Here is a 24758-nt window from a genome sequence, read left to right as displayed (position 1 = left end):
CAAAGGAATTGCCGAAGGAATACCGAATAGCATACTTAGATAATGAAAGTCCAAAAAATCGACGAAAGTACCAAAAAAGTAGAATGACTGTAGAATGAAAAAAAAAAATAAAAAATGTGAGGAAGTTCCCAGAGTCATTGTCGAATGCATTACCAAAGGCTTCACTAAAAGAATTCCCAAATGAATTACCTGAAGAGTAATTGGAGAATTGCAAAAATTAAATATCAAAAAAATTGCTGACATTAACAAAAACAATACTTGAAAGACTACTAAAAAATTGGCGTAGAAACTCCCGAGAAAACATTTTGAGAGATTTGCCAATGAAATAAAAAAAAAAAACAAATAAACTCCTAGTCCTAATGGAATTTCCAATGAAATTTTCAAAGGATACGTGAATGCTGTTTAGTATCAAATTCCAAACATATTACCAAATAAATTCTTAAAGAAATTGCTGAAGTGGATCCAAAGATAGTATCGAAGAAATTTGCCAAATCCAAATGAATTACTGACAAAATTCAAAAAGAAAATGAAATAAATTGCAAAATAATTTCGAATTAAATTGCCGGGAATATTCCCTGAAGAATGTTTTGCCGAAAACACAAATTTCTTATATTATACGTACAAACCAGACTCGAAACAATGTTGGTTTTACGTAAGTCAAAATTTGCGGGCTAATATTTCCAGCGACTCAGTATATCATTATACTAAGAAGTTGAAGCTGGATCGGTATTTCCTTTTACAAAAAAAAAGCATAACAACCTGGAAGCCACTGAAACTGGCACCCTCTAGGCACCCCCTAGGAAAAAATCCAAGATACGCCAATGCGTCTCACTCTACTCACTTCCCATCGTTTCCCTTTTTAACGGATTATTCGAATATTCCGTAGTTCGCAAATCGCTCGCTCATGGAGCTCGCGCTCCTGTTTGGTGTTTGCTCACTACCGCCATCTACTCAGTGAGTTTGCGTACCACAGCGTAATTAGCATTGGGGATTGGGGGATTATGTATGCGTGACGATGATTTTTATCGCATTTTGTTCCAAGTGATACGTCTATTTGTCTGTGGATACGCTATGCCCAGGGAGTCGAGAAAATGTTCCCGACCGAAACGGGAATCGAACCCGCCGACTCCAGATTGGCGATCCATAGCCAGAACCACCAGAACCACTTACTGGAGACCTACAAGAATTCTATAAATATTCCAAATATTCACTTTTAGTCATAAAACTGTACTTTTCGGAAAAAAAAATCATCTATTGAGTATGGAAATTGCATACTTTCAGGTATATTCTAAGAATTTATTAAACTTTCAACCTAACTAATAGAAAACTTGTTGCATATGCATAGTTTTGCATAGCTTTTCGAATTTTGGGATGGTTAATGCGGGTGAAAATAGTTATTTATGCAACGAGTTGCAAAATTATGATTTTTACAGCACGAGTTTTACATTAATCAAACGAGGCTTGCCGACATCTCACTTTATGGCTAGAATCACCAAGCGTGTAAAATTTTTACCAGCGTAGGACCACTTCGCGTTCTTCGACAAAGTCTTTCGGCATATTTCAGGCTATATTTTAACATCATTAGTTCTATGGTTTCAGAAAAAAATGACAAAAATTTAAAAACAACATTTTCTCATACTATTGTAGGGTGGAACGGGGCAAGATGGGTCAGTGCCATTTTCGAGCGAATAAGTCATATTTTGATTATGTTAATAATTTTGTTAGGTGACCAGCATGAATATACAAAAGTTTAGGGTATTGATTGAAAAATTATTCATTCTCATTGGAAATGAAAAATGAAATGGTTTTTTGCGGTTTTATGCGATACATTCCATATATTCTCCATATAAACCACCGCGGGGCAAGATGGGTCACCTTCAATTTTGAGCGTATTCTTGGATCATTTAAAAGTTATTTACTTTTTATTACCAGACTATCTCATAGCTCACTTCAATCAAGCGGAAAGAACGCCTTAAATTATAACATAAAATTATGATAATTGTTTAGTGAAAACATCGATTTTCAAGTCGTCTCAAGACCACTCAAATCGTAAAGTTTTTTATTTTCTAAATAAATTTATAAAATGTTAACTAGTAGCGAAAAATCTTTGTTCCAAAAAATCGGCCAGTCTAATATACATATCATACAGAAGTGCTTATAGAAAGGCAGGATAGTAGAGTAAACATTAGGCTTGTCCAGCTTTTCAAAAATTTTCTCTGATTCTCAAGTCCACTTCCATATTTTGATTGGCATCCTAAAAGAAGTAACTGGTCAAAGTTTCAGCCAAATCCATTGAAATTAAGAGGTGCATCAAATCAATTTTGTGTTCTTCGACTATTTTTAAACTTCAAAAAATCATAACTACACTAAAACATGTCAAAACTTAATTCTTTCGGCAGAAATTGAAAGCTATAGTTGTTTGCTACAACTTCTCTGAGCAACGTGTGCGAATAAAATTGAAGGAAACATGTGTAATTATCACATTTCTGATCAGAAAAACCTTAAAAAGATGATTTTTTGATAGATTTCGTTCTGGAACACGCTAATATACGTAATAAGTTTGATATTTTAAAACGGCATCATATTCTCTCATGTTTTAAGGTTATTTGCTTCTTTGACACCAATGCTGTAGGAGTTGAGCAAAAAATATTAAAATTGGGGAAAGCTAAATGTGGCCTATAAAACCAGCTTTTTGAAGGCAATCACGTTGTGGCGCGAAATTGTACTGAACGTAGTAGCTTTGCTTCCTTGTAGTTTGCCTTGGCTACCCGAATAAAAAATACAGTAGAAAAACCGAACGATATATTGTAACAGTACTATTTAGAACCATCTTTTTACAATAGACACCACTGTAAAAATAAAAATACAAAAACAATACGATGTAATGTAGGATACCATACCGTAAATTGTAAATAAGATTTTTACAATATATTATACAGGTTGTTAAGTATCGTAACAATATAAAAAAATATTTTTCTCCATATATATTTTTTTGCAAAACCATACATTTTATTGTTAATGAATTGTTCAAAATACTGATACGTGGGTTTAAATATACCGTACATTGTATGGTACATGAATGGTTTCAAACAATAAAATGTACCGTAAATAAATTGTTTTTAATTGTAATTTCACTATTGGTAATCAAATGGTTTTAGAATGGTTCTCTTTTGTTATGTTGAATTGTTTTACATTACATAAACCATATATTGTTATATTATCTTGCCATTTTCCTCCTGTTAATGGCATCTTAGGCTTATTAGATTTATTAGAATGCGCTTTGGGAATTCCCAGAGCGTTTTGGATAACCCTTCATATATAGGATCGCCCACGTCTAAGTCTGAGTAGTCTCTGATTGCATTAACAGTTGAAGCTTAGCAGTATAATATAGCTTTGGAGACGGAGGGGTCATATATGACCCCGGCGATGAAACCGAGCATAACAAACGTGTTCGACATCAGCGAGGTTGCGTCAACAGCGGCGAAAAAAATCGATTCCAAAAGGTTAAATTGATGTTTCAACTTATTCACTTTTTTTTTCTTTCCTTTCCTTTGCATCAAAAAAGTCACAAACATCAACAAAACAAAGCACGGAAAAAATCTTAGACTGAATAAATCTGGTGTTTGATTTGAATAGGTCGAATCTGCATAGGAATCACAGCAAACATACGATCTATTCAAATCGAACACCAGAACTAATTAAAAATTCACGGAAAAATAATGTTTCGGAAAAGTGAATGGTTCAAACGTAAGAAAAACAGTATAATATATTGTTACATAAAAATCCAATGTAAATGTATAGTATAGCGAACCATTTCATTACAATACACTTTATTGTAGCTGGTACACTGTATGGTGCAGGAATGGTTTTCACCATACACCCTATGGTTAGTTTTTATCCGGGTACCCCCTACCACGGGTGATAACAAACAAGCGTGACAGGTGTTGGCTATCATATCAGTGCTGACGCGATGCCACTTTTTGCGCGCCAAAGCGTGATTGCAGCCGAAAAGCTAGTTTTTAGGCCACATTTGGCTTTTACGAATTTTAGTAATTTTTGCTCAACTCCTACAGCATTGGTGCCAAAGAAGCAAATAACCAAAAAAAAAAAAAACATTGGAGAATAGGATGCCATTTAGAAAAATCTAACTTATTACGTATATTAGGGTGTTCCAGAACAAAATCTATCAAAAAAAACTGTTTAAGGTTTTTCTGATTACAAATGTGATAATTACACATGTTTCCTTCAATTTTATTGGCACACGTTGTTCGGAGAAGTTGTAGCAAACAAGTATAGCTTTATATTTCTGCCGAAAGAATTAAGTTTTGACATGTTTTAGTGTAGTTATAATTTTTTGAAGTTCAAAAATAGTCGAAAAACACAAAATTGATTTGATGCACCTCTTAATTTTAATGGATTTGGGTGAAACTTTGACCAGTTACTTCTTTTAGGATGCCAAACAAAATATGGGGGTGGACTTGAGAATCAGAGAACATTTTTGAAAAGCTGAACAAGCCTAGTAAACATAGATCCACGAAGATGAATCCGTTGTACCTGTTGGGATTGAAACACTACACGTGTGGAGTTTACAAGTGTACTTTTATTTATGCTCTTCTTCTTGTTTACATGTTGGTGTCGTTTTCATCTATTAGTTGCAGTGCTGCCAAGTTTAGTGAAACACTATAACATATCTCTCTTTTTCTAATACAAAGAATAACAATGAAAGGAATTCAAACTAACTCAAACAGTAATCTTCAAAACGCTTAGGTAACGACACACTTCTACGAGGTCGGCGGTGATGTTCGTCAAGGGGTTCTGCAACCTCAACTGGCTCACCGGAAACCGATCTCGAAACGTCCAAAGGTTCAGCTACAGTAGGTGGGTGGTATGCCTTGAGATGTGATGTATTTCGCTTGAACCGCTGTCCGCTCTGGGTCTCCACTGTTGCCATACTTCCCATTTTCTCGACCACAGTTGCAGGAACTGGCAAGAACGTTGGTGTTAGTTTGTTTGCCGGCTGCATGTTCTTCATGAGGACTTCATCCCCCACATTGATGGTTGTTTCCTTCGCTCCTACTTTCTTGTCACGATATTCCTTTGCACGGTACTTGACAGTGGCATCCCTATCTCGCATTTCATCGTCGAACGTGGCTCCATCTTGCACATGGGGAAATAAGTCTCTGAATCGACGCCCAAAAATCAATGTTGCAGGTGGGATTCCTGTGACGCTATGTGGCGTCACTGAGTACATGTAAAGGTACTCCTGGAGCGCTTCTTCCAAATTCGTACCCCGTTGCTGACTTATTTTAAGAACTTTCAGCAACGAGCGGTTCTGCCTCTCGACCTCACCATTAGCACATGGCCAGTATGGCGTGGTGTGAGTAAGCTTGATTCCATAATCAACGCAGTAGTCTTTGAGCTCTTGACTTGAGAAATTTTTAGCGTTGTCAGTTGTTAGCACGAAAGGCAAGCCCATTTTTGTGAAAATCTGCCGCAGTACACGAATGACATCTGCAGACAGAGTGCGGTTCATAAACTCAGCAACCACGAACCGGCTGTAAAGATCCACTAGTACGAATATATACTTGCCATTTGGAAGAGGTCCTAAAAAGTCTGCACTAACATGTACCCAAGGAGCTGACGGTAATTCACGAATTCGTAAGGGCTCCGGCTTGTTTACAGGTCCAACCATCTGACACTCGACACAGCTTCTGCATGCATCCTCGACATCTGCGTCCAAGCCCGGCCACCACACCGCTGTTCGTAGACGACGCTTCATTTTCTCCTTACCCGGGTGTCCAGAGTGTGACAACCTTACAACTGCTTCACGAAGGTCACCAGGGATGACGATTTTATCTCTCCGCAGCAGAAGGTCTTTCGAAAAGCACAACTCGGATTTGAATGGTGCGTAAGCTTTCAAATCACTCCATTGGTCGTCATTCAGGGCTTTCTTCACCTTTTCGAATTCCGGATCATTCTGCGAACTTCGAATAACCTCGGTCATAGTTATCGCAGACGGTATGTTAACCTCCGCAATCGAATACAACGCATCTTCCGACCGTTTGTCATACGTTTTCGCATCAACCGTTTCGCAGAGCCTGGACAGCGGGTCCGCAATGTTCACTTCCCCAGGGACGTGTTTTATGGAGTATCGATACGATTGCATTCGGAGCACCCATCTCTCTTGCCGCTTGTTTGGACAGGAGGACTCACTGAAGATGTGAATCAACGGTTTGTGGTCGGTGAGAATCGAAAAATCCAAGCCTCTTAGATACATTTCAAATCGTTCGGTTGCCCAAACAATGGCAAGCGCTTCTTTGTCCAGGGTCGAATATTTTTGTTCCGTTTTAGAGAGACTCTTGCTAGCGTAACTAACTGGTCTCGTTTTGGAGTTGCTGGTTTGTAGCAAAACAGCACCGATCCCATTATCACTTGCGTCGGTAACCAGAGTAGTTTTGTACCGGGGATTGTAGAAAGCCAAGTGATTAGGGTTCGCCATGGCCTGCTTCACCTCGTTGAACGATAATTTCGCTTCTCTTGACCAGTGAAATTTGACACCCTTAACTATCATTTTGCGAAGTGGAGCAGTGACGGCCGACAGATTGGGGATAAACTTCCCCACGTAATTCACTAGCCCCAAAAAGCTTCGCATCTCGCTGGCCGTTTCAGGACGACGAAAATTTTGAATGGCACTAACCTTTTCGTTCGTAGGAAGAATTCCGTCTTCCGACAGTTGATGTCCCATGAATTTAACCATCGGTTGGCCAAACTCACACTTCGCCTCGTTGATCGTGAGTCCATTCTCCTTAAGACGATCCAGTACTGCTTTCAAACGTAAGTCGTGCTCCTCCTTAGTCGCTCCATATACCAGCACATCATCAATGAACACTTTTACTCCTTTCAGCCCTTTCAGCACTCTTTCGATGCACCGTTGAAATATCTCCGGTGCGACTTTCATCCCAAACATAAGCCTCTTGTAGCGGTAGTACGCGTCCTGAGTCACGAAGGTAGTGATATCACGTGATTCAGGTGCCAGCTCAATTTGGTGGAATGCCTTTACCAAATCAATTTTGCTGAAGACCTTGCACCCTTCCAGATGAGGCATTATTTCTTCGAATGTGGGCAAAGGGTGCTTTTCTGGAATTATTGCCTTGTTCGCTTTACGCATGTCTATGCAAAGCCGAACAGAACGCCCGCCGTCCTTCGGAGTTACTACAAGAGGAGAAGCCCAACTGATGTTCAACGGCGCCGGCTCGATAATGTCTTGTTCGAGTAGGTCCGCAAGTTTTTCGTCCACTAAAGATTTCAACGGAATCGGCAGACGTCTGCACGACTGCTGAACTGGCGATACACTTTGATCCAGTTTGATTTGAACTTGCACATTTTTCAATTTTCCTATCGGTGGTTCACCATTGTCAACACTGAACACTTGTCCGCGAATTTCAAGTAGTCCGAGTTCGATAGAGGTTGCTCTGCTTAAGAGATTGGCCCCTTTTTCGCTGTCAACAACACAAATCTCGTGGTGCACCGTTTTATCTTGCGTTGCGATGTCCGTTTTTATAACTTTGTGCACTTTCAACTTCCCATCGCCATACACTCGAAGCACTTTTTCTGATTTACATTCCTTGCTCACTACACATCCCTGTTTCTTCAGCCACTTCCACATTCCTCGCGTTATCACATTTACGTGGGCTCCGGAGTCAATAATCCAATCCGTTTTGACGCCTCCGACGAAGCAAGTAGTTTTATCCAGGCCCGAACCGTTCGCATACACCTGCTGCACATCGTCGTCCGACTCCGTTCCTTCGCTGGATGAATCCGAAACGCTGTCATGAGTTTCCCGTACTTGCTGGATCTTCTGCTTCCGTGCCGACGTTTTACCTGGCCTCGTCTTCATCTTGGTCTTACACATCTTCTTGAAGTGACCCACGATTTGGCATTTGTCGCATACTTTTGACCTGGCCGGACATCTCTTGTCGTTTGCGAAATGCCCTACGTTTCCACAGCGAAAGCAAACTTCTTCACGGCCCTGCTTCTTCACCAGGCTCAACTGCGCTTCCTCCACTGATTTCTTCATCTGATCGCGATTTCGTTTCACCGTCTCCAGTACTCGACCTTCTTCCGCAATATCTTGAACCGTCATTAATTTCTTCTTCAATATCGCCTCTCTTAGTGCGTCGGACACACAGTTGTCAAATACTTGTTCCGTGATCCTCATCTCTAAAGCGGCACCATAATCGCAGAGACGGCCTTGATCCCGAAGCCGGTGAATGAATTTCTCAACCGGTTCATTCTCCTGTTGTGTCATCTTCCGGAACACGCACCTTTCGTACGGAATGTTGTTGAGTGGAGCGAAGTGAGCATCAAGCAAACGAATAGCTTCTGTGAAAACATCCGATCCTGGAGGAGGATCTGCATCATGGCCCTCGATATTGTAGAAAATATCCTGCACTTCTGATCCGGCATAGTGCAGCAGATACGAACGCTTGCGGGAGGGAAGAGCTACACAATTCACGTCCAAACATAGCTGAAGGGATCTTTTCCACTTCGTCCATCGACTCGCAATAGATGCCGAGTCCGTCACATCGAAAGGTGCCAAAGTTGTCTTTTCCATTTTCCGCTGGTTGAGGTTATGCTACTGTATGCAATCGGCGAAAACGATCCCGACGACTTTCAATCCGGAACAGCCGCGCCCGATACGTTTATCCGATCTACTCGTATTTAAACCGATACTTTCCGCATTTAAGCAACTTTTTTTTCGAATTTAATCGCGAAATCCCATCTTTAGTCGCCAAAAATGTTGGGATTGAAACACTACACGTGTGGAGTTTACAAGTGTACTTTTATTTATGCTCTTCTTCTTGTTTACATGTTGGTGTCGTTTTCATCTATTAGTTGCAGTGCTGCCAAGTTTAGTGAAACACTATAACAGTACCCCTCGGACTGAAATGATGTCTGCTCAATACTTTTTTTCTACAGTTCTCTTAAACTTCGAAAATATATAAGTTAGTGAAATGGTTGACCGGGTAGTGGTTACCGTGGATATAATGAATAAAATGTATGATTTTCCTTGCGCATCTTGTACTGCTGTCTTCGAGAAATCAGAATCGGCAAAAAACAATTGAGTTTTCTTCTTCTTTTCTTCATGTTCTTGTTCTTCTTAGGTGCGCAGAATTAGGAACCGGTATTTTATGGTGGTCTTAATTGGGTTTTTAAATTTAGAAAAATGTATTGATTTTTGATTATATACGAAAGAGCGTTTTTTTCTAAGCCACCATATTTTTTTTAGATTTTTAGAACTTCATTTTGGCACCTAAAATCAATTGTAAAAAGATTTTTTTAAATTACCTTTTGGCAGCTGGGCAACTGCTTGACAGCTCCGCACAGTACGAAAACGCGACGAGGGGTGATCCGACAAATCGCTCCCATACAAACTTCAAATCATTTTTTAAATAGGTTCCTGGACACCAAAATTCATGAAAATTTGGGTTTCGGCTCAGTTTGACATGCAGACGAGAAAGTATATAGAAAGATACAAAGTAGGAGGAAAGGGACGGGCCAGGGATTGAACCCAGCACCTTTTGCATATGAATCAGAAGCGGTAGCCACTAGACCACCAAGCCCGTCTTCTGTCTGAAGAGTTTGTATGCGAGATTTAAATTGCATTTTTTGACATTTGAAATCAAGTCGACTTGTGATTTCCAGTTTTTTTTTTCAAAATCATAGTGCGCATTTCCCACCCCACTAGACTCCAGCATCTTTAAATGAATAAGTGCACAGAAGATACCGACACGATTCGATACGAGATCGCAGTTTTATTCATGATCCCGCACTTATGCTAACTGCGAAAGGGGTCCACTGGGGTGGGAAATGCGCAATAACTGCTGAGTTCAAAGACTGCTTGTTAGCTCAATAAATCAAAGCTTGTATACACTGAAAAAAAGGACATGGTAACGGTGACCAAATCGAGGGTGAAATTAAAACACTTTTACTACTTGATTTTGGTAGACCATGATTTATTTTTGAAAATACCATGTGAAGGGTTCAATTTACCATGCTGCTTTTTATTTACATTTCATGGTAACTGTGAACCTCACTTCATAGTCCATTTTACTATGTGCATGATTAACTGCATAGTACATTTGACTATGGCAATCCGGTTTTAGTTACCATGCGTGTAGTTGAATGGTAGTGTCGTGTTTATTGTTTACCTTTAAGAAAGTGTTGTAAAAAATAATGTTATCGATTATATTTATTGTTTTCTATTATTATAAATAAAAAATATACATAATTGTTTTATGATTAAATCAATATCCTCCGGGAGCGCCATGACAAGCTTCATTTTCGCCTTTAAAGATGTTCGGGTTTTGTTTCTGGTGACAAGTCTGGTGATGCATGCCTGGGGACGTCCAGCTGCGATGAAACAACGTCGTCCGGAAAGATCCTGAGCGAGACTGGAAATATGCGGTGACGGGGGAAGTTGTTGCTAGGTCACCTTTGTTCGGTTTGCTGCGGCGAAGGAATTTAAGGAGCAGGGAAAATAACATCGACGTCCATCCGCGGATTGCCTATTATTGGCAAAGTGGTGATTCAATATCAATCGGTAGCGCAACCTCGGGTGAACCGTCTTGATTCTCCGGTTCTTCAAACAAACGGGAATCTGGAGGTCCAAGTGTTTTCATGTAACCTGTGAATGATAAAACTGTGCTAAAGAATGTGGGAAATTTCCAAAATAAAATCGTTACCAACTTTTTGCCTTCTTCCTCTGCTCTCTCCAGCTTCTGATTAGCCTGCTTCCGGAACACCCAAGGGAACACCTTTTCTATGGCCGCATCGGAAAAGCAGTAGTGGCAAGGAAGGTTTAATATTTTCTTCCGGAATTCCTGTATGTAGTCTTTTAGGCAGAAGAACTTGTGAGAATATCGTTGGCGGGTCTTGTTAGCGTTCAAAACCACACATGTCGATGGAAAAACTTACTTTGCAATAAAAAAGCAACTTCACATTTTTTGTTGGAAAATGACTAGATGACAAAAAAATTCTGATAACGAGAAAAACCTACGGAAACGGTATAAATAAACATGAGAATAGTAATAGCAAACATGAATATGGTTCTGACAAGCACGTACAACGTAATCAGGATAACCACGTTTGATGGTTTTGATTACTATTAGCTTTGCTGTCAAACCATGGTAATTTCAAGGGAAACATAGTAGTCACCATTGAAAACATGGTCATTGTTACTATTTTTAGGCATGGTAAAATTAATAATGGTTGAATAGTTCATTTTACCATGATATTTTTTTCAGTGTATAGGCAATGGACCTTCAAATATTATAATAAATAAAATTTGCACTATTTCACTGATCTAGCATATGATTTGCTTTATTGAATCTACATTCATTTTATAGCATCGATAGCTGCATAGTGGAATATTGGTTTTAGAGCAATTATACCGCTTAACGTTGGTGCAGTTGGGCATTCCGCAAATGACGGGTTTCGGAGGTTCTATTGGTGTCTGTGGTTGAAGTGGAAACTCCACGTTTGGCGGAAGGGAAATCGTCGCACCTTCCACCGTATTCACATAGGTTATCATCGGAAGTTGAGCTTTCACGGGTCGATTTTTGATGGCCTTCACTGACTTTGAATCCTGTTTTTTTAGCAATCGCTCCATGGTTTTCTTTTTGTCCTTTTCACGTTTTTCATCCGCCAACTGTTTGCGCTTCTGGGATTTTAGCTGGGCTTTTTGGATCGCTTCTGCGGTCATTACTTTTTCTTTGTATCCAGTGGGAAGGGCCATCAGCATTTCGCCGCTCAAGTTGTTGGTGTCCTTGTCTGTGTTTCGCTCGTACATTGCCCTCTGGCGGGCCGTCATCAGCTTGGGATCCTTAGGTTTTATTTTCTTAAGCTCGTCGTCTACTTCTTCCAGTTTGCCGGATTCGATTGCATCAAGCCATCGTTCCTCTTCGCTGGACGTGCCGCTGTCCCGACCTTTGCCTTTCTTTTTCTTTGATGTTTTTGTCGCTGAAGTTCCTTTACCTGGCGGGGTTGTTTTTGACGATGGCCCCGGGGAGGGCATGATGGATGAAGCAGATGCCAGAGCCACTGGTATTGCCATTGAAGTGGACGGTTCTGGCTCGGTCTCCGCCTCAACTTCAGCTATAATCTCCGGCTCCGGATCTGCTTCCATGTACTCGATCTCTTCCATCACCTCGACGGTTTGTTCCACCTCTTCCGGGACATAGTCGTACGTCGGAGGTGCATATTCTTCCGGTTGATATTTGCTTTTCTTATGTTTCTTATGCTTTTTGTGTTTCTTGTGAGAAAATCCATGGAAGTCGTCTATATGTAAGATTCATTATTATTAGTGGATTGAAACAGATATCCAATTTGTATTATAAACATACCTTCGCGATCCAAATACATATCCTTTTTCTTGCCCATGTTTGATGAAAGCACAATCAACGATCCAGATATTTAATTTTTCAAGTTTATAACAAGATTTTCACTGATAATTCATTTCCACAAAATTTCGTAAATCAGTAAAACAAACTTCCAAGACGAAGCTTCCAAGGATTCTGTCAAACGCTTAATCGAAACAAAAATAGGCCTTTTCATGTGACAGTTCCGTGCATGCATTTGTTTACAAAGCTTGCAGAGAAAATAGGTAGAGAAGCGAATAGTGTGAAGCCAAAAATACCTTATCGAACCGTCAAACTGGTATCCTATCGAACAAAATCAACAAACCTTGACGATTGCCGCATAAGTAAAGATAAGTATTGCATTCGTTTCAAACATATTTTCACCAAAGTTTCCAAATATCATGGATGACAGTGCAAACAACATTGATTTCTTGAAATAATGAAAATTGTTCCATTTTGGAACATTAGTTTGATAATGTCTAGTTAATAAAACAACAGTATAAATAGTTTTCAAATGCGGTATGCGAGATAGGCACTACCTTCGATGGGTGGATTAATCTGCTTTGCCGCAGTTGCCAGCATCCGAGCGATGAAATCAAAACAGAAAAAGTGTTGCCGTTCTGGCGGCTGTTCACTCTTCGCTTCTCTACCTATTTTCTCTCAGAGAAAATAGGTAGAGAAGCGAAGAGTGAACAGCCGCCAGAACGGCAACACTTTTTCTGTTTTGATTTCATCGCTCGGATGCTGGCAACTGCGGCAAAGCAGATTAATCCACCCATCGAAGGTAGTGCCTATCTCGCATACCGCATTTGAAAACTATTTATACTGTTGTTTTATTAACTAGACATTATCAAACTAATGTTCCAAAATGGAACAATTTTCATTATTTCAAGAAATCAATGTTGTTTGCACTGTCATCCATGATATTTGGAAACTTTGGTGAAAATATGTTTGAAACGAATGCAATACTTATCTTTACTTATGCGGCAATCGTCAAGGTTTGTTGATTTTGTTCGATAGGATACCAGTTTGACGGTTCGATAAGGTATTTTTGGCTTCACACTATTCGCTTCTCTACCTATTTTCTCTGTTTTCTCTGAAAGCTTGAACAACAGATGCTAACAAGAAAGTGTCATCTTCATAGAAGAACTGTCAAACGCCCGAAAAATCAGCTGATTTAAGACGTCAAATGAAAAGGCCCATACAACCGATATGGACCAGTAGGTCTGTGCCAATAAGGGAGAGAAAAAAAAATAAATAAACGGAGCATCAGCGTTTAGGGCGAAACTAATAAAAAATAAAGCCTGACGGCAATTGGCTTCTTTAACGGTGTTGAGATAATTCGATATTCTGAATCTGCATGTCAAACTGAGCCGAAATCCAAATTTTCATGAATTTTGGTGCCCGGGGACCTATTTAAAAATCAATTTGAAGTTTGTATGGGAGCGATTTGCCGAATCACCCCTCGTCGCAGTTTGTACTGGGCAGAGCTGTCAAACAGTTGCCCAGCTGTCAAAAGGTGATTTCTAAAAATCTCTTTGAAATTGATTTCAGGTGCCAAAATAAAGTTCTAAAAATCTGAAAAAAATCATAGTGGCTCAGAAAAAGGTGCTCTTTCGTATAAAATCAAAAAATCGATACATTTTTCAAAATTTAAAAACCCAATTAAATTGAGAATTTTCTACCGTATTACCCCGCTAATACGACACCGACTGTTGTCGAATAACCGGGGTAAACTTTTAATTCGACAAACTGGTTACCCTACACCACCATGCTCATTGAAATTTAGCAACTCTGTTTTTGTTTTTGTTTTGATTTCCGGATTTGTTATGAAAAATAATTTCAACAGATATTGCGGTGGAGCGAATGAAAAGCTCGTTCTTTCTACGATTGTTGTCATCCTCAGTTCGTTCCGGTTGGTCTCCAGCCGGTTTGGATCTCGAATAGCATCAAATCAGAACTTCCGGAATTACCGGCTGCAAGACACTGAAAAAAGGAACATGGTAATCTGCACCATTTCATAGGGTCAAAATAAAACATCTTTACTACTTGATTTTGGTAGACCATGTATTGTTATTGAAACAACCATCGGCATGGCCAAATTTACTATGCTTTGACAGAAATGATGCATATATTCAAATTTACTATGTTTTGGTCAGAATGAGAAATAATTTGTATCAAAATCAATATTTTCAACACGGGTCAATGTTACCATTTTTTAGCAGATTTTACCATAGAAATATGATAATTGTAACTATGCAATCATGGTAATTTTTAACATGTATCCGTGGTACATTCTGTTGAATTGAAGGTTGATGGCGGTACTAGAGCGCATTTTGCCCTCTTATTGCTTACTCAGCTATAGGAGAAGAGGGCAAAATGCGCTTTAGTACCAGAATAATTAAAATTTAATGCTAAAATAAAACAACATTTATGGAGTTCCATTTGAATAAGTCGTAAAATGTATCAGATTCACAAGATTTTACGATCTATTTAAATTTTCCTCCATTTTTTCTGAAATCGCAATAGTCATATAATTTTTCTAAAATGTTATACAAAGTATTTCTTTAATCTTACATAGTGTTCGTTCCCTATGCGATACAAATGAATCGGCGGTCCATCAAATCGATTAGCATTAATTACAACATAAATATCTAAAGGTAACTGCACCTCAAAAGAAGCGTAATGTTCTACGTAGCCTTTCAATACCCATTCTCGACATGCTATGAACAACTGATCATCCTTAACCAAAAGGTCTTTGATTTCATATAGCTTTACAGACCTCATATTATTTATCGATATTGTGAGAAAGTAGCCAACTCTATAATCGGTACCTTTATATTTAACAGCGTTCGACGTGTAATAAGTGGATGTAAGTAATTCAGTTGTTATTTCTAATTCCGAAAAATAAGGTAGATTGACAAGTTTCATTTTTAGCGCACGTTTGATTTCTAGATCTTCTGCAAAGTGGGACTGATTTTTGAGATTGTTAATGAAAATAGTATTTGCTTTTTTACACAGTGTTAAACAAATATTTCGTCGGCTAGTAATAGTTCTGCAGTATTTCTTGAAAATTTGATGAGCAGCCTCAAACCGGAAACTCCATGTATATCTAGGTGGTCCAATATTCTTAATAGTTTGCACATAGTGTAGCAAAATATGATACTTGGGCTTAAGATTATTGTTAAAAGTTTTGATGTACATAGAATGATGATACGTAATTTGTTTCTCTAAAACATTTAACATTTCTTCATCGAAACTTGGGAGCAATACGATATCGACCAATTCAACTAATGATAAAATAAAATTCCACACATCATCTCCTACCGGCATTATTTCTCCAAATATCAATGGAAAGTAATGAACAAACAACATCATTTCCCTTGCAGTCATCTTATAGTTTGTTGATTTTATCTGCTCCCTTGAAATTTGTTTGAAAGTATTTCTATTTTCAGTTTCTCCAAAGTTAAACATTTGAATTCTGTAATTGATTGTTGATAGTGAAATGTGTAGATTTTGAATCATAAAACTTAAAACCAATGAAATGTCATAACTGCATATGCCGTGCGAAAACAAATCGTGCATCGCATCGACTATCGTAAAATCAGCCACGTGGTAATATCTTAGTCTATTGAACTCAGAGTTCTCCTTGATACCTGTTTCTTTGTACGGTTTTTCTAAATCAATTTCATAATTATCTTTGGTTCTATTTAGTTCGCCGTCGAGTGCAACAGCAGACTGCGCATCGTACTTATTGATTTTACAAAATCTACAGTAATAAATGGAACTAAAGGACGGAGCAAAACCCATTAACATATTCATTCCTAAATTGTCACCCAATATTCCTACCAGAACAAAATGAACTTTCACACAGGTACTTTCAATTTGTAGATCTAATCCATTAGCCTCTAAGTCCACCAATACATCTATCAAGTCATGCAATGCTTTCGATGGTCCCAATTTAGCCATATCACTCGCTTTCACAAATCCAGCAACGAAAATGTTATCTAACCTCGATAGCAGATGTGAAGGAATAGAAGGGAAACTATAATATAGCGAGCATACTTTATGTGTGCCGGAGTGAGCGCCTATCGCATCATTCATTTCTGCCTCATCCGAGTAGAGAAAATATGGCATTATCATCTTATCTGCACTTTGTTGTTTTATCGATTTCCAAAGAGAAGTATTAACAACATTACTTGATTTTTTTTCTAATTCTAGACTTTTCATGTTTTCGACGGTTTTGTTGTATACTCCCGGGCTTTCAAAGAACGATTTTATTTGATGTTTTATTGGCATTAGGCATGCATTTGACTTGACTTGTAGTTCTTTATCTTCAAAATCGACTATTTGAAAATTGTCATTTAGTCCTTATCATTTATGCTCTGTTGCAATGAAGTTGAAAGGGTCGTGCAAATCGTTTATTAATTTCTGTTTATATTCGTTTTCAGGCAAAGTGGACAAAGTGCTAAACGTTTGTAGTAAAGGTTTAACGATTTCTTCTGTAATGCTTTTCTGTATTTCGACTACATCATTCCTTGTCAAATTTGTCTTACTGTATAAGCCTAATGAAAAATTCAAAACCTTTTCTCTTAATCTAGCATTCAAATCTAAAACAGCATCTTCGCCCATACTCTGGTTCTCTATATCTTCCTTTTCCGAATCCGTTGAAACATTTTCCGAGCGCAGGTTCGGCTGTCCGTCATCCTCCGTTTCAACGGTCTGTCTGAGTGGAGTTCTGGTGGATTCTTGTAGTGGCTGTCTCGGTGATCGGAAAAGGCACAGATGTTGTCCGGAAATGTGGCGTTTGAAACGGTATACATCCCGAAATAGTAAGGTTGGTATGCAAGCAGTACATTTGTACGTAAATACAGGTGGTGTGCCATGGCCGACGGTTAGATGATCCAGGTAACGTGGGAATGATGTAAGCACTTCTTGACACAGGAAACAGTTCATGGCTCTGCCTTTTCCAGGAATGATATGAGCTCAAGTAGCTGACTGTTCTTAGTTTTACGTCCACAGTCCACGTTGTAAAAATACTTGGCAACGAAACAGTAGAATAATTCGCAGCTTTCGGGAAAATTGAACTGCAGTACTAGTTTCAACTTTATGACGACATCAACGCAGCGTAAAAATGATGGTAGTCTGTATTCCAACCGTTGTGTTACTACATAGCATGCGTCCAGATGTTCAGGTTTGCCGACTAAGAAGATTCTGGGAGAAAATTGTAATCCGTTTGATTCAGATTCTTGTCTCAACGTGTCTCTTTCCAATTGGTAGTCTTGCTCCGTATCACAAACACGGCAATTTTCTTCCTGTGCTTGCAAGATGGTGGGCAATCTCCTTGACGATGTTCGCGAAGGCTTTATCACAGCATGGAAGACGGAACAGTAAATTAAATTCTTTGTATCTATAAAAAAAATATAAAGTATGCATAATTAGCGAGTGTTGAACCGTTTAAATGTAGATTTTATTTGTTTAAGAATGGCTAATGCACAGACAAACAGACGTAACACCTTGAACGATTTTCATGGAAATCCATCGCATAGTTCACACTACCATCACCTGGTGGAAAAGTTGCACGAATCACTGTGTTGTGCAGTATCGTCAACAGAAGGCGCTAGTGTGAAACGTCAAACGCATAGAAAAACGATGCGCGCGCCTCTGGTTGTGAAAGCCACAACTATGAAAATTTAAAATGATCGTTAAAAACGTGGTCGATGGGAATTTCGCAAGTGTTACGTCTGTTTGTCTGTGGCTAATGCCTCAGTAGGGTATTGGAGGTATCGCTGATGGAACTCCTGGGGGAATCCTTGTGAAAAAAGGAGGAATGCAAGCAGAAAAACCTGGAAATCTATCTGCAGGAGTTCCTGAAGGAAAACATCAATAAACTTCTGGAGGAATCTTTGCAGGAATTTCTGGAGGATTATTTTTGAGAACTTGTGTAGAATCCTCTGATGAAATTTCTTAAGAAATTCTTCTGCCGTACTACCTGGTGGAACAGCTTAAATAGTGAAGGAATCTCTGTGTAACTCCAAGAGAGGCTGTTTCTAAACCACGTAGACCAAAAATTTGGCCATCTCAGACCACTCGCCTCCCCCTCCTGTCCATACAAAAATTTTAAAATTTGTGTGGAGCCTAGACTTTATCTAGACCCCAGCTCTCCCCAAAAAGTCTACGTGGTTTATGAACGGCCTCAGAGGAATCCATAAAATGAACACTTGGAGAGATCCTTGAAGAAACTGCGGAAGAAATATCTGAAGAATCTTCTAGAGAATTCTCTTAAAAGATTCCTGTAGAATTCATTGCGGGAAAACTTAGAGAAGCCCGTTGAAGATCTGTTCTAGGAGCTCCTAGAGAAATCCATGAAGAAAAAAGAATTCCGAGGTCCAGCAAGATTCTTTAGGGGAACTCCTGGGGAATACTCTGATGGATTTCTGAAGGAATTCTTCATAATTCTTCGGGCTAAAATGCTGAGGGAACTCCTGAAAGAAGCCTCTTCAGAAATTCGTAGAAGAATATCTGAAGTATTTTCAGAAGAAACCTCTGAAGGTTCTCATGAAGAAATCCAGAGTGAAACTCTCAGAGGAACCTCTGAAACAAAAAGCTCCTAGAGGATCCTCTTAAGAAAGGATTTCCTCCGGAACCACTGTTGGATCTCCTGGAGCATTCCCCGAAGGAACATATATCGAATCCTCTGTAACTGCAGGAGGATCCTAGAGAAATCAACGAAAGAACTCCTGGAACCCCTGAAGGAATTTTTGGTGCAACCCCTGAAAGGAATCTTGGACTAATCGCTGTTGAAACTCCTGGAGGATCTGATGTGGAAGCTTCTAGAGAATTATCTGAGAAAGTTTTTGGAGGAACCCTCCGAAAAAAACTTGTAGAGAAATCCCTGAAAGAGTTCCTGGCGAATTCTACTGGAAGATCCTTCCCTACTAACAAAAGTAGCAGCGTAAGAGCTCATTGAGCAAACAAATTCGGAAGAAAGCTCTTTAAAGCTTCTATCCAGCAAAAATGTTAGTTGGGTTTTAAGCGAATCCTTGGAGGAATCCTCATTATCCTTTTGGAGAAATATCTGATGGAGTTCCTGGAGATACCACTGCTGGAAATTCTGCTGGAACCCCAGACGGAACTAAAGGAGAAATTCCTTAAGTAACTTCTGGGGAAGGATCTCAGAAATAATCGCTGTAAGAACTTCTGGTGGAATCTCTGTAAAACTTCCAGGAAAAATCAGTTAACTCAGTTCCTAATCCTTCCTTTTTGGTTTCTGTAACGTTTTTTTTTTATTTCGGGCATAGTGGGTTGTTGGCCTAAGGTTCCCTATCCACCGTGGTAGGGCGGTTATCTTCGGTATTGTTTTCAGAGGAAGTACATTTCATATTCAGCCACTAGATGCCTAAACAGACGCTGTTTTAGCCGTACCATTTTGCTGAAAAGTCGCTAGGGATGTACCTCCTCAATCTTACTGAAGTCATAAGCAATACCAGCTAAGTACACAGCTCTTAGCTGGCGGTGTTTGTCTCCGACCGATCCGTAGAAGCATCAGGCAGGAATTTGTGAGCACCAGCTATGTTGGACGCTTCTTTTAGGTTGTCTGCAGGAATCCCAAAATAAACTCCAGGAAAAATCTCTGAATGAGCTACTGGAGAGATCCTTCAAGGAACTCCTAGAGTAATCCTTGATTAAAATCCAAGGAAAATCTCTAGCGTTTCAGAGACGTTTCTGAATGGATTCGAACAGAAAGAGTTACTCAGAATTGCTCAGAGTTGCTCCCGATTGCTCAGTGTCTTGCCCCTAGACTGGAGTAATCCCTGAAGCGACTTCTAAAGTAATTTCAGAAGGAACTTCAAGAAGAATTCCGGAAGAAACTCCTGTAGAGAACCCTGAAAGGGCTCCTGTAGAAATCCGTAATTAAATTTTTGGAGGGATCCCTGACGAAACTCCTGGAAGAAACTTCAAAGGAACTCCAGGAGATATCCCTGAAGAAACTCCTGAAGAAAGGCTTCATTAAACGTTTAAAAGAATCTTCAAATAAGTCGCAATGGAATCCCTAAAGGAAAGGAATTCGCCTGGGAATTCGTCAAAGAACTGCAAGAGGACTCCCTGAAGAATTTTCTGGAGAAATTCGTTATCGAACACCTTTGAGAATCCCTGAAGAAAATTACTTCTTTTGTAATCCATAATGTATAATTTTATATTAATTGATATTAAAAATAAAATATTAATGAGCAAATATAGTATTTGTATTTTTGTAAGAAGAAAAACGAAAAAAATACAAAATTCGTAGTAGTATAATGGGAGTAGTTTAGAATAATTTACAAAACCCTACACTCTCATCGTTTAGCACTAGGTTTAGCATAAAATTCAAATCAATTTATTTTATAAAAAAAACGATTTAGACATAATAATAACACAGACGAATTTATCACGGTGGTATCGCACCCAGGTAATAACAGAAAGACAGGATCAGGCAAGGGATCAGGGAAAATAAATCGATCATGTCAGTTAAACCCTTATGAAAAATCATTGTCGATTTTATCAATAAACACTCCCCAAATAACCATGCTACTCAAACCATAATACATGCATAAATATGGTGTAAATAAAGCAAGCATTACTCTGTATGTACAATTTAAGTTGAATTAAAGTGGACAAACGGCCACAATAAAGCCAAATTGAAGTTAGCTTCAATGCATACAGAGTAATGTATGCTTTATTTACACCATATATGCAAGCATTACGGCTTGAACGGCGTGGTTACTTGGGTCTTAGCTTTCGTAGATGCATGGCGGTCACCTAACAAAATCATCAACATATTATCAATAACCATTAATATTGAAACAGATAAGACTAGGGTTCTGATGCATGGTCAATATCGGTATCATTTATTGGAGTTCTCGTTAAGGTATCCTATTTTGACTAAAAAAGGAGCATGTAAAAGCGGAACCTATCAATCAGAATCATTCCTTACGATTAAGTTGAAAATGACTACTGTAACAAAACCTGAACAAAACCGAATACTTTATAACTTCACAACGGTGATAAAGTAATACGGCATGCACTATACAAGGACACGGGGTATACCACAATAGATCAAATTTTGGTAGCAGTAGTTACGCCCCGGCCGGACATAGAGAAAAAAAAAGCTGAGGAACTAGTTTTGTCCCTGTAGGAAAGTAGGTCATGTAGAAGACGACTTGTGATTCATGGATATCTTCCATGTTCAATTGCCGTTGTACACATAAACATATTGGTGGGATTTGTATAGGATATGTTTGAGAATTAGCTTTGGATGTTCACTTACCATCGGCCAGCGTACCTTCCTCCAAGTAATCCAGCAGCTGAAGCGAACGATGATCCTTGATGTTGCACTTGCTTACGTACTCCCGAAACTTCACCAGGAATGTGCCCCAGTTGTCATACAGCGTCGACGCGTTCCTTGAGCTTTCATAAATAGAGCCGTAGTCAGCATCAATCTGAAAATGAAAATACAAGAATCGTGGTACATTATTCACGATTTTGTTTTATGTATACGTATGAACTGCAAAGGATTGTGATTATAAAGAATGAGCCAAGGAACGAGCTACAAATTTAGTAACCAATATGGCTGTACACCATTATCACTAATCATGCGGGATTGGAGCTACAAATAATATGATAGTACTTACCAGCAAATATCCATTCGGATCTGCAAGACGTGGCCACTCCTGAAGGATGTTTGATTTGTTGATCTCAGCTTCTTTGATGATGCTTGTTACACGCAGCAGCCGAGAGTCGTTCCAACGCTGCAAAATTTCATCAAATGGTTCCAGGTTGTTTCGTAGCCAGTTTTTAATCGATGTCAAGCGGTTTATTTCTGGTGGATGGGTGGAAGTTGTTTATGTTTATTTTCTAGAAAAAGTTTTGAATGGGTCGTATGTATCAGCATTCAAATTGGGAAGAACTAAATATAATTATTGATTTTTCTGTTATTTAATTTTTTGTTTGAAATAATCCCCTGTTGGGCATACTGTTTTGTATAGTTTATTTTTGTAACAATCCGTCAAGCTTCAAATGATCATTAGATCAATTTCTTTAGGTAGATTCTGGAGCTCTTCATAATTTCTTTGTGTATATTCTGGAGTTTCTTATAAAGTAAAGAATGTGATTGATCATTTTTGGGTAACGTTAATAGTCTACGTTCCAATAGTTGAAATTTCTAAGGGTAGATTTTTTGTATGAAAACCAGACTAGTTTTGTATGGCGCGTACGATTTCTCAGACCCCCTTGCCTCATTAACCATTGTGCAATTCTGGAGCAACATTTGAAAAGGGCCCAAGAGGTCCACCACGACCCACCCACGCAAATGAACACCCACCCGGCCCCAATCTTACCATCAGCAGTGAGCTTGACTGCTTCCACCTTGTAACGTGTCCACGGGTCGATCTCGCCTACCTGGCGCCTTGAACCGGTTTTCTTTCGGTTATGAAATCGATCATACAATAGACCAGAGGGGTACTTCTTGCCAGCGGCTGAATCACGGGGATTGTAGTAGGTCTCCTGTAAAAAAAAATAATGTTATATGGGTTTTTAAATAACACTCTCCATTAAGTTACAGATATTTCCGGAGGAAATCGAGCTGCAATCAGGTCGGCAAAACGTTCCATATCTGCCAGTGTAAAATATGTGTTGTTGGCAATGTAGTAGTCGACTATGGTGTGTGCCAACGATCGTCTTTGCTCCACATCCAGCCGTTGGTGTGCTTGGTAATACTGACAAACAATTTTGCCTTTTTCGTTTCTCTCGAGTATGCCAAGCAGTACATTGTTTGTGACGGTTGTTTGGAGTAATTTGTTCATATGGGATGGTCCCGGAACTGCATTGTGGGCTGGGGACGTTTCGCTTGCCGGATTGCTGGTGGTGGAGGGCAACGGGCGGTACAATACACTCTCTTTCCACTGTTCTAACTTGGAGCGCAAGGCATGTTTATGTCCGGTCCATTTGACAACAGAAAATATGTCGCTCAGTGCTTTTTCGTCCAGGACTTTTAAATACTCCAGTGTGACACCGTGACCTACATTATGCGGATGATTCCTTAAACATCAATACTAAAAGATTATTTTAATACTACTTACTAATCAAGATGGCATACACCGTGGATTTAAGTTCCCACTCCTCCAAAATGATGTTTCTTAGATCCGGCTGCTCGTCGGCGTCTGAAAAAAAAACATTGTTTTCGGATTATCAACAATCATTCACATGATTTATCTTACTTACCATTAATAAGGTCGGAATCGGCAATAAGTTCTTCTGCTACAATTACTTCCATACTTGAATCTGCCATTATTACGACAAGTATGCCATTCGAGAGGAAATACGTAAAAATGGCGAGCGGTCGCGCAGAGGATACACGGAGATCTGGAAAACTGAATAACATCTCAATATTTACCATAACTATGATGTGTTGTGAACTTGAAACCGCTTGAAACTGTATGGATTTGAGGCAAACATTTTTAGAGTTAGCGTTACCATGTTTGCTCGACGAATAGTAAAAGCTGAATAGTTGTGATGAATATGTTGATTATGATTCTCACCATGTCACAAAATGTTTGACACATGGTAATTTTCACTGATTCATGGTAGACATAAATAAATATTTGGTTATGTTTACGAAATTTGGGCATGGTAAAATTAAGAACACTGTCGTGGTTCACAGTACTATACTTTTTCTTTCAGTGGAGGAGCTGCTGCGGGTACGAGTATAAGCGCAATATAAAACTGTTTTACATTTACAGTGTACATCACTGTGACATTTGAACACTTTTTAATTCGACATATGTCGAATAAGCGGGGTACGAATTAAAAAGTGTCGTATTAAAACGTGTCGAACGAGCGGGGTAAGACGGTATAACAAAACAAAAAATAAAACGCGTCCTGTTTGGATTTTTAAATCACCTATTATTACTTTCAATTATCGCTGTAGTGCTGAATGTTACGAAATTTTAGGAGGTGCAAAATTAACTTTTTATTTTACATTATTTTTTGGCTATTTTCAGAAAAAGTCAGCTCAGACACCCAATATTTCCTGAAAATTTTACTGGTGTTTTGTAAACAACAAACAAAATAAATATGTACACTGTAATGCAAAACTACTCAAAATATACATTTTCAGTTCTTTGGGAAAACTCGTTTTCGCCTGAGAGTTTTCACATTTTTGACAGTGGACGCTATTTAGGCTATGGTCCACTGCACGAATTTATTCTGGCCTGCTTACTCTCACGCGAAATATGACGTTTGAGCGGTGTCGGCACCGCTCAAACGTCAAATTTCGCGTGAGAGTAAGCAGGCCAGCATAAA

At 39.1% G+C, this 24758-nt stretch overlaps 2 protein-coding genes across 2 annotated transcripts; both read right to left on the bottom strand.

Moving 5' to 3' along the window:
* Positions 1 to 11355: 11355 nt before the first annotated feature.
* LOC109414259 (INO80 complex subunit B) lies at positions 11356 to 12598 on the bottom strand. The gene is made up of 2 exons (XM_019688073.3): positions 12405 to 12598; positions 11356 to 12339 (listed from the first exon to the last, which is right to left on the bottom strand). The coding sequence occupies exons 1-2, from the start codon at positions 12439 to 12441 to the stop codon at positions 11366 to 11368; spliced, it is 1011 nt and encodes a 336-aa protein (XP_019543618.3). The 5' UTR covers positions 12442 to 12598; the 3' UTR covers positions 11356 to 11365.
* A 4414-nt stretch (positions 12599 to 17012) lies between these two features.
* On the bottom strand, positions 17013 to 23745 carry LOC109400134 (uncharacterized). The gene is made up of 7 exons (XM_062848285.1): positions 23679 to 23745; positions 23537 to 23617; positions 23018 to 23475; positions 22796 to 22961; positions 22091 to 22296; positions 21727 to 21898; positions 17013 to 17829 (listed from the first exon to the last, which is right to left on the bottom strand). The coding sequence occupies exons 1-7, from the start codon at positions 23743 to 23745 to the stop codon at positions 17372 to 17374; spliced, it is 1608 nt and encodes a 535-aa protein (XP_062704269.1). The 3' UTR covers positions 17013 to 17371.
* Positions 23746 to 24758: the final 1013 nt, after the last annotated feature.

The sequence above is a fragment of the Aedes albopictus genome, chromosome 2 (genome assembly GCF_035046485.1).
Source record: "Aedes albopictus strain Foshan chromosome 2, AalbF5, whole genome shotgun sequence".
NCBI lineage: Eukaryota > Metazoa > Arthropoda > Insecta > Diptera > Culicidae > Aedes > Aedes albopictus.
This window is presented reverse-complemented; position numbering and strand designations above follow the sequence as displayed.

What these genes read in the sequence shown, in the direction of transcription:
- LOC109400134 (XM_062848285.1), bottom strand. Translation starts at nt 23,745, where the DNA reads ATGGCAGATTCAAGTATGGAAGTAATTGTAGCAGAAGAACTTATTGCC. An exon ending in GATTTCCTCCGGAAATATCT is followed by an intron (nt 22,962 to 23,017) that starts GTAACTTAATGG and finishes TTTTTTTTACAG; the next exon opens with GAGACCTACTACAATCCCCG. An exon ending in AGTCAAGCTCACTGCTGATG is followed by an intron (nt 22,297 to 22,795) that starts GTAAGATTGGGG and finishes AAACATAAACAA; the next exon opens with CTTCCACCCATCCACCAGAA.
- LOC109414259 (XM_019688073.3), bottom strand. Translation starts at nt 12,441, where the DNA reads ATGGGCAAGAAAAAGGATATGTATTTGGATCGCGAAG. An exon ending in TATGTATTTGGATCGCGAAG is followed by an intron (nt 12,340 to 12,404) that starts GTATGTTTATAA and finishes TCTTACATATAG; the next exon opens with ACGACTTCCATGGATTTTCT.